At 37.8% G+C, this 10693-nt stretch overlaps 1 protein-coding gene across 2 annotated transcripts in view; it reads right to left on the bottom strand.

Moving 5' to 3' along the window:
• Positions 1–1952: 1952 nt before the first annotated feature.
• LOC149848579 (uncharacterized) overlaps positions 1953–10693 on the bottom strand; it is a 35449-nt gene continuing 26708 nt past the window's right edge. Inside the window, exons 5-8 of one of the 2 annotated variants that reach the window (XM_090011855.1) lie at positions 6254–6312; positions 6102–6161; positions 4057–4254; positions 1953–2267 (exon numbers count right to left, since the gene is read on the bottom strand). In XM_090011855.1, the coding sequence (XP_089867981.1) occupies positions 2236–2267; positions 4057–4254; positions 6102–6161; positions 6254–6312 (349 nt within the window). In that variant the 3' untranslated portion in view covers positions 1953–2235. Of the gene's footprint in view, positions 2285–4056; positions 4255–6101; positions 6162–6253; positions 6313–10693 lie in introns of both variants that reach the window. The other variant, XM_090011851.1, reaches the window with a different exon arrangement.

Here is a 10693-nt window from a genome sequence, read left to right as displayed (position 1 = left end):
ACACTGATGTAAGTATTTATGCAGCACTAGGTGAACCCAGGGATTTTGATGGTTCTGAATAAGAGACCATCCCATTTTTGCTAGGCGGGCAACATTGTGATCTGCCAATTTTTTTTATGCCCAACCCCCCTCCTCTAGGTTTACAAACCTTGTCCCAGGCCATAAGATGGCAACGCCTTCTCGATTCAGAGTCATACCACAAAAAAGATCTCATGATTTTTTCCATGTGAGCAATTACCGAACTTGGAAGAAGAAAGCATGTCATCCAATAAACAGGGAAGGATGCTAACACGGATTTAATGAGGACAAGTCTTGCAGCCAATGACAGCACCCTCTAGCTCCAACTCTCAAGGCGTTTGCGAAATTTAATCACCAATGTTTTACAAAACGATTTCTTCAATTTTCCTTAAAAGAGAGGCAGGCCTAAATAACGAATAGGTAAGGAACCCATAGGTCAAATCCACACAACCTTGAGATATATTGTGAACGTATCAGAGACAAATTAAAGGGAATAAAAACAGATTTTCCAGGGCTAACTAAAAGCCCAGATTTCTCCTCAAACTCGTGAATGATATCCAAGAAATGATTGATCCAGTGGTTCTTGTCCAAAAAAAAGAACAAGGAATCGCCTGAAAACAGTGAATGGCTTCAACCAAAATCTTTCACTTTCACAGGAAGAACAGAACCCTCTTGTTCCGTCAGAACAAGCTTGTGACTCAATCTCTCCATGACGAGAAGAAACTAGGAGATAAGAGGTCCCCTTTGACGGACACCCCTGCCACTGCCAAATTTAGGCCTTGGTTCCCGATTTATCACCACAAAAAAGGTGGGACTGGTGACACATCTCATAATGCAGTGAATCCAGAAATCCACAAATCCGAAACGGCGAAGGGAGTCCTCCAAAAAATACCAATCAACCTTGTCGTACGCTTTGGCTAGGTCTATTTTAAATAATACAGACAGAGCCTTCTTGTGGGCCATACTATCAACAAGCTCATGGGCTAAAAGAATGCTTGCCTAAATAGTACGGCCTTTTAGTAATGCCCTCTGGTTATGTAAAACAACGCGCTGAGGAATAAGGGACATTGTTTTTACCATAATCTTGGTAATTATTTTATATATGAAATTACACAAGCTTCTTGGTCAAAATTTAGCCATGGTATGAGCACCTTCTTTTGAGATCAAAATAATGAGTACAATTAATGCTCAATAACATTTTTTCTTTACGAAAAAAATCTTTGATAGCCATGCAAATATCCATTGAAATTAAATCCTAAAAAACAGTAAAGAATTTACCTGAAAATCCATCTGGACTAGACGCACTCTAACCATCAAGATCAAAGACTGCACGTGCCACTTCCTCATCAGAAACTGGGGCCAGAGTCCACCTGCACCTGAATATCATTGAGCTCTTCAATGATTTGATTTTTCCTTGCCTGCAAATCTCCAACAGCTAACTTCTTCCAATCTTTAAGAGCTCTACGAACAGCAGCTAACTTAAACACCACTCTGAGCATCGGGCAACCTTGGATTCTTGTTGACCAAGCTTGTGCTACTGTGTTAAAACATGAGGGAATAGAGGCCCAAGACGTGAAAATTTTGAATGGGCGAACATTGGGGAACCGATGGTTAGTAGAGACCAGAAGAGCATTATGGTCTGACACCGATTTAGGGAGGGACATCAATGCCAATTGGGAGAACTTAAACAACCAATGATCATTAATAAAACAACGATCAATCTTGCTCGCCCAAAAACCTGATCCAATCTGTTTGTTAGTGGGGGCTGACAGGTAGGGTCTCATCACCCTCAGGAAGAGGGTGCTGTGCACCACAAGCATTCTCTACCATCGTTCACAGTTCATGCTCTCCATATCCCCCCCACAGAAAGTATTTATCAAGTAATAACTAATGACCGAACTTAAGCTACTAGCCTGTGAAAAAAGAACCTGCAATTTACGAATAAAAAATGTGCTGCTCAATTATTCAGTGGAAAAAACAAAGCAGAATTGTACAATTTCCCTGTTAAAGTGACAATTTATCTGCAACCAGTGAGAAAATTCTACCTACAAAAACAAGGTTGCTGTTGGCAAGCAACAGAAACGCAAATTACTAGGTCAAGAAAATCTTCAAGAAAGTAGAGCAGGCATCAAAATCCCTGAGTCCTAAAACTTCAGCAAAAACATCACGAAATTCATCTATTTAGTCATGACTCAGGCAGCTTCTTGGGCCAGCTCATCAGTCCTGTGTCCCCGCCCATGACCCCCTCCCTGTCCACGACCATTTCCTGTAATCAGTCGCATATATTTTCTTATCTTGCTCACACTAGAAAGGACGTGACCAAGTGAACAGTTAAAAAAAAAGTAAAAATAGCAGCTGAAGTAGAAATGGAAGCAGAACATGCCATTAGAACAATAAACTAGTTACAGATTGCTACATAAATTTCAATCAAGGTCCCCAAACAACTAACCCAATTGAAATTGGCCACCAAAAAGAAACATGAAACACAAATATATCATTATAACAACAAACTGGTTCATAAACTATACAAAGAAATTGCTATCAAGCAGGTGTATCAGAGAGAGTAATGATACTAATATTATGACTTGGATTCAAAAACCTAAAAGGTGCAGAGTCTATTACTTGAAGCGTTCTCAGAATGGTTCAACTGAAAGTGTCATGTTTCCATGCAACTGGTTCACAATAGTGACAGCAGAGAAGGATTCTCAAAAGCACTTCATATGCTCTACCTGCCAAGCTATAACCAAGGACCGTTCTGGCTGAAAGGCATTGTGGAAGGCAGGAGACGAGTGCCTAATAGCCACACTCATTGATTCGGTAATTGCTCACTGTATCTCTGTTCTGAATTGTAACCCATGTTTGGCAATTTGTAGGCTTACTCAGTGTTAATGTGATTGGGATCGCATCTAGTGGCGACGCAGGCCCCCGGACTGGTCCTGCTGATATCCTAACGATGTAAAGGAGGGGCCCTTCTCCCTCGCTCTGTTATGGAAAAAAAACATATAACCATGGACTGCCATAATATCGATATGGTAGTTATAGGTTCCATAGTACTAATATATATATTGATCTGATAACACTAAGTGAGATTTTACCATTTTAATATGCCAGATGGAAGATGACACATAAAATGAACAGAAATCGTAATACTTCCTAAAAAGAACTAAATTACATGACAATTCAGCCTACTTTGCATAATTTTCCTTGTACAAAGAGTTGGAGCCACCAATCAAGTACGCCTTAACATCAGTGATACTAGACCTGATGACTACCTTAAAATGTAGCTCAGCCAAATTGGCTCTGACTGGAAAATATGACTCATGATTTAATAATATAATAAATATGAAAGATATGTTGATTTAAAAAAAGGAAAGACCAAGAATTTATTCAAAATAAATTAGTAATAGAACATAATAATGAGTTTGGAATGAGTACAGGAGAGACTGGAGAAAGGGGGGGAACTTAACCATATTCTCTATTACAAACACTGTGATGGGAGCTTCTGGAACCATGAAAATAAAGGAAACTCCAAATTACAATTGATAAGGTAACTTGAATTCCTTTTTCACCATTAATCTGACTCTGCTATTTCCTCCTAGATCCTTGTCAACCCTTTGCTTCTAACATAAAATTTGAGGGGCTTGCAATTTTAAAAGTGTTGGAGAGAAGGTACAGCAAAATGCATTTAAACCAGTATAAACTCCAACAAATCCTTTTGTCAAATGCATAATAAAGGGTAGAAAGATTATTAAACCAAAGTTACACACAAATTGATGGAAAGAGAGAAAACCTTTATGCTTGAAGATTTCTTGAGAAGTTCTTACATGTGCACAAAGAAGGCTTACCACCAAAGCAAGCATAATGAAGATACCACAAGATAACAGTTGACCAACTATTTCACAAAGCCTGATGAGTTGGAAAAGTAGACAACTAAATGCAGAAAATGCAATAAGCAGTCACAACCAAACAACAAATAAGGATTTGTATCCAAAAGAATCATAGACATGACATAGTTGATGGTAGAAAAGATGCTCTCACCATGCCCTTGTGATGGCTGTGCTTCTGTTCCATTGCTGTCATTGTTTCCTGATTCTTGCTGCACATCTCCACCACCATAGCCTCTTCCACGGCCACGGAAATTGCGTCCTCTTCCACGACCATGACCTCTGTTGTACGCATGACCACCCATGTCCCAATTTCCACCTCCATTGTATTTGCCAGTCCCATTGCCATTACCTGTGAGTTGCATGTCAGGATTAAACAAGGACAGTAATAATTATCTATCAAACGAAGATCTGTATGATGTTGAAATCAAATCAATTCAACCATACAAAGAAGAATTGATTGTAAACCTATGTCACATAGGTGCGGGTGTGGATGCGGGTGCGTGTGCGGGTGCGGCGATATGGCACTTTAAAAACACTTGCTAGTGTGTGTGTATATATATATATATATATATATAGTTCGGCAGGCCCGACCCCCATGCCCCAACCCATCCCGGATCCTCCCCCGACCTGCCTAACCATCCTGGGTCATCCCCTGACCCGCCCCGCCCTGCTCCGAGCCCCAGGCCCCTTCTTGAGCCCCATCCCCTTTCTCTCTCTCTCTCTTCCCCTTTCTCTCTCTCTTCCCCTCTCTCTCTCACTGGGAGGAGGAGCACAGTGGAGCGCGGTAGCAGAAGAGGTTCTCTCTCTCTCTCTCGTTCTTCCCCTCTCTTTCTCGTTCTTCCCGATTGAGGGGGGAGAGGGGGAGACTCTCTCTCTCTCTCTCTTCCCGATTGAGAGGAGAGAGGGGAAGACTCTCTCTCTCTTGTTCTTCCCAATTGAGGGGAGAGAGGGGATGACTCTCTCTCTCTCTCTCTCTCTCTCTCTCTCTCTCTCTCTCTCTCTCTCTCTCTGCCGGACCAAGCCTAGGCTCAACGTGGTCCGTTGTGTGGATCCCTTACTAGCTAACAAGTCGAGCCGTGTCAGGCTCACACAAGTCGGGTTCGAGCAAAGGTTGGTCCAGGCTTGGGTCGAGCTCGAACCCGACTAATGACGGACCATTTTGGACAAAACCAACCCTGGGTGCAGGTTGACCGTACCCAGGGTTTATTGACTGCATCGGGTGCTGCACCCGCACCCGCACCCGCACCCGCACCCCCGTTGCGTCAATGCGGGTGCGGCAGCCTATTTCGCGAGTCCATGTGACAGTTATAAACTGATATTTTCCTTTTCTTAAGAAAAGCATGAACATAAATAACAAAAATAACATTTTCCAGACATATGCCAGTGGAAGAAGAGTGCCTTCAAAACACTGGGAACATATAAAGACCTCTTTGATGAGTAAATGTTTTAATTCACAAAAATGCATGAATCAAAACCTACTCACTTAGATATGGTTTAGCAATTCAGAGAATCATAATTAACTACTTCCTCAAAACATAAATACAGAAATCAACAAAATCAGATAAAAAGCCTTATAAACCATTTTCCTAGACAAAGTCACAGAAACAATACTCTTTTTAGCCTCAATAACTGTAACATTGAAAAATCTCACGTCAAACAATGAAATTAGTACTAAAAAAACTAGTGATTTAATAGCAGATAAAACTCATTAGTTATCTAAAGTCAACCTCAAAAAACTGAACACTGAAACAACTAATCTTCAAAACCCTTGCATCACCATTGAAAGTTCTCCATCAGTGTTTAAACAAAATAGTGGAAACAATACCCTTCCAGTGTCAATGACTGGAATATTGATAAATTTTCATATGGAGGAGCGAGGAAAAAGAACCAATACATTGTTTAGTAGCTGATGCATCATTGGCTACGTGAAAACAATAGTGGGGCATGACCTCAGTCATGAAAAGAAGCGAAAAAAAGGGTCTAGGTAAAACTGCAAACTAAAACATTGAATAAATAAAAGCTGTAGTCTTTGCCCCATTAGTCAATAATTTCTGCAAGTTTTGACATTTCAAAAGGTTTATCATCATCCTCAAAATAGAAAAGTACTCTCGAGAAAGCTGGCATCCTTCTTCTTTTAGCATGACAAACTAACAATGTTTCTCAGGTGTTATTTCTGCATCAAAATAACCACAATACCTCTTGCTCTGCCCCTTCCACGACTGCCACGCCCCCTGCCGCTTGCTCGTGGGGAGCCCTCTGAAATCATTGAAATAATCAAGCACATGGATGAGATGTGCATAAAAGTGCTTCACATTAATAAGTCATACAAAGCTGGAAGAACATGTTACCTCCGTTATCATATGTCATCAACTGTTTCACCTGGTCAGCCGCTAAGGGTGGTTGGTAGCTGTAGCAATGAATATGTAAGCCAAACAAACAAATAAAGGTATGGAGATGTACAATGAGACTAAAAAAACAGATTCACAACACACACACACACATATGAGAAAGTAAGCCCCTAGTTGGAACTCATAGTGGGAGGACCAAATCTAACTCCAAACAAAATAGTAGGAATCGAATCTTGGATACTATTTTTTTAACATAAAAATATGATTTTATGAGGGTTAAAATTTTGGTACATTGTAGGTTGTTGTTTTTTCAACCTTTGCAAAATCTCACACATTAGAATAACATGATTCAAGCATCGATTTCTACTAACTTAAATATGCATATCACATCTGGAGGGACAGATATGTAAAAACCATTAAAAATATTACAATTTTTCACTAGGGGGTCCCTTGTCCATTAGCCATATATATGTGGAAGGTGGTAGCTGCTAACCACTTTTCTAGCTAACAGCCGAGATAACCATGTTTTTGAAGGGTTTTTTCATGTTTTCCTTGAATCTGACCATACATATGCATTCTACATGCTTGATTTTATAGGAATCAACTCTAGGATCATCCGATTCTAAGATACAGGTAGGTTTTTATAAGGTTTAAAAAACGACGGTCTAAGATTTTCTTAAATATTGAAAGCTTAAAAGATCATGTTTTTCATCAAAAAAATGATCCAAGTGTCATTTCCTAGTAAATCGACCATGTTGAACACATCTGTACGGTTAGACTTAAGTAATGCATGGGGAAAACCCTTCAAAAGCCTAGTTAGCATGGCAGTTAGCTAGAAAAGTGGTTAGCATCTGCTGCCCTCTTTCTCACTCTCTCAAACTGTAACATCTAAAATTTTCTTATATAGATATATATATATAGAGAGAGAGAGAGTAAAACCCTCAAGATAGGATTGTTAAAATATGTATCTCTATCTTGTAATCCGATACATATTTTATACATATAAAAGATACTACATATACATATATTATATATATATATATATGTATATGTATTATCTTTTATATATATAAAATATGTATTTCCTCATTATTAACCATAGGGGTAGTTTAGGTATTTCCTGTATTTTTGTGCATATTCACATTACGAATATGCATGTAATTTTTACTATTTTATTTTTTCCTTTTTTTTTCTTTTTGACTTTTTGACCTACCTTGGGGGCCCAACCATATAGACGTTGGGCCCTTCCAACGGTCACAATTGTGACCGTTGGAGGGGCTCCAACGTCTATATGTTGGCCCCTCCAAGGCCTCTTGATGTATATAAATAGGGGCTCTCCCCTTTGTAAATGCTATGGCTTTGAGTCAAAGCCCAAGCTCCTAATAAAGTTCGAATATATATTTTTATGCCTTTGGTGCATTTGTGAGAGAGTGTGATTTTGTGCTTTTTGAAAAAGGTGTTTTAGGTGTACGGATCTCGGGTCTGGATATCAAGGCCCGAGACTCAACCCACATCCACCTATTGTATGTATGTTATTTTTGTTTCTTTTCTTTCGGGTCTGGATATTATAATAGATCTAGACCCATGTTGTACATTCAAATATAAATATGAAGTTTAGGTCATGATTTCTTTAACACAGAAATCGTGATAGCCGCAGACCCCTCTTGCACTCTCTTCTTTGTTTCTCTCTCTCTCCTTTCTCAATACAGGTACCGGTGGAAATTCTAACATGGTATCAGAGTCGAGATCCATATAAGGGCCGAAAAGGTTTCCGATAGGTGCAACGATCAGAGATTTGAGGTTTTCCGTTCTTTCCCTTTCTACTCTTCTTCATTTCCTTTCTTCTTCTCTCATTCTTCCCCTCTTTTCTGAATTTTTCTGTGTACCCACATCTCACGGCTTGATATTCTCTTGAATCTGAAATTCACGTGAATCCAGACCGTAAAAATGTGTGACTGTATTTCACGTGAATCGCTGAAATCGATTCACGTGAAACACCAAATCAATCATGATCCCTATTTCAGATTTGTCTTTTATTTGATATTGTCTGCTTGATCTCCTTTTGTTGATATTATTTGTTCGATCTTCCTTTTGCCCAATCTCCACGCATCTACTTTTGCATATTCAAATATTCCAGCTTTTCTCGTGATTTTTATTATTTTTGCTGTGTAATTTTCTTCCTGATTCTCATTTCCTCTACTTGTATGAAAATATATCTAACGTGAGAAGGTATTTTTTCATCACGTCAATCTTAGTTTTTTGGAGTGCATAAAAAAAAGGTCCAGTCTCTCTATTCTTTGAATCTGACTGCCTGCGATCTCCTGTTTATTATTTTAAAAGAAAAGAAAAAGAAAAGGGAGGGCTGAGCATTTCGTGAGCACTCACTCTTGCATTTCGTGAACACTCTTGTTGAATTTTATTGTCAATGGATCCTTATTCCTCTCAGTCAAATCTTTCTTCAAGTTTTCTCAACCAACTCGTTTCTGAAAAGTTGAATACCTCAAACTTCTTTATTTGGAAGAGACAAATTATTCCTTTTATAAGGAGCCAAGGTCTCTTAGGTCACCTGGATGGAACCACTCCAGTCCCACCAGAATTTGTCCCGAGAGAAGAGAAAGATGATAAAGGGGCGAGTTCGATCGTGTATGTCAAAAATGCAGAATTTCTCGGTTGGGAAAGGAAAGATCAATCAGTTGTTGCATACATCACTTCAACCCTGTCTCAAGAGGTCCTTGTTGTCATCCCTGACAATTGTAGAGCACTACAACTCTGGGAGCGACTGGTTCAGGCGTATTCGCAGGTTTCACAAACGAGGATTGAAATTCTACTAGAGGGGGGGTGAATAGTGAAATTTGTTGCAGATCGATAATATAAAAAATATGACAATAAGGCACAACATAATAAACACAGAATTTATACTGGTTCGGCCGAGTTACTGACCTACATCCAGTCCTCAAGTAAAACACTTGAGCCTTTCACTATAAAATCCGAGTTACCGGATAAATAGTACAACACCCTCTTCCTCAGAGGTCTACTTCTCTCAACAGAGAAGGGAAACACCCTCTTTCCCAGAGGTCTACTTCTCTCAACAGAGAAGGGAAACACCCTCTTTCTCAGAGGTCTACTTCTCTCAACAGATAAGGGATACAGTGAATAACAGAAAGTCACAATACTTCCTATAGAACCTTCAGAATGATATGAATGCACGAATGAAGATTCTCAGAATGCTCTTTTCTTTTCACACAGATGATTCTCTTTGTCAAAAAGTTTTTCTTGACTTTTTCTCTTTCTTTTTCTAGGCTCTCTTTTTCAAATATTGAATAGGAAATTTTTTCTTTATAAGCTCACATGTCTTTGTTCGAAATACTATTTTGTTAGTGTATATATAGCCTCAAAAAAATAGTCGTTGCCTTTTTTAAATGATTGTCCTTTTAAGATGTGAGATGTCAAGTCAATTAAAAAATAACTTTGTGTAAAAAGATATATGTACTATATTGCTTTTTTGAAAAGTCTTCTTTCCATAAGTATAACATTTGGGGTACACTATTCGTTGCTATATTTTAGATGAGATATAATTTGTAAAAGGTCTATTCTTATAATAAATGATTTGTAGTACATTGAACGTTAGAGTGTAAGTTATCATGTAGTTTTGTCTTTATTCAATTTAATGATTTGTAATACATTAGTATTTTTATTACAAATCGTCACTTCTTTACTTAAATATATGTAAGTACAATAAATGCTTTGTTGAGTACTTTATTTATAAATGGTCATTTCTCAAATGCTTTTTGAGGTGTCATTTAATGTTTACAGAAAGAATGATGACTTTAAGTAAGTCGACATTCTTGAGTGTGGATTTTATTATTAAATAAATAGTTATTTTTCAAATGCTTTTGAGGTGGCCTTTAATGCTTACAGAAAGAATGATGACTTTAAGTATAAGTCGACATTCTTGAGTGTGGATTTTAGTATTAAATAAATAAATGGTCATATCCTGAGTAAATGCTTTGAAGTACCATTTAATGCTTATTAAAAAATAATGTTCTCAAATATAAGTCGTCATTTCTTGAGTGAGTATTTTTGAAATACATTTAGTGCTTTGAATAATACATATATTAAAATTGTCATTTCTTTAATTAATTGCTTTAAAATACAATTATTGCTTGAGTATTTTAAATAATGTTTTCAAATACAAGTCGTCATTTCTTAAATAAATGTTTTGTTCAACAATAAATGTTTTGTTCAACAATAAATGTTTGTGTATAAAAATAATGTTCATTTTCTCAAATCATCATTTTTCAAATGAATGCTTGTGTATATCTTTTCACAATTTGTCTTTTCTTACATAAATGCTTATGTATTATGAACCAAAATTTCTTACGTAAATGTTTGTGTATTATGAACCAATGCATTTTGTCTTTTCTTACATAAATGCTTATG

The sequence above is a fragment of the Nuphar pumila genome, chromosome 1 (assembly GCF_984573655.1).
Source record: "Nuphar pumila chromosome 1, dmNupPumi1.hap1.1, whole genome shotgun sequence".
NCBI lineage: Eukaryota > Viridiplantae > Streptophyta > Magnoliopsida > Nymphaeales > Nymphaeaceae > Nuphar > Nuphar pumila.
This window is presented reverse-complemented; position numbering and strand designations above follow the sequence as displayed.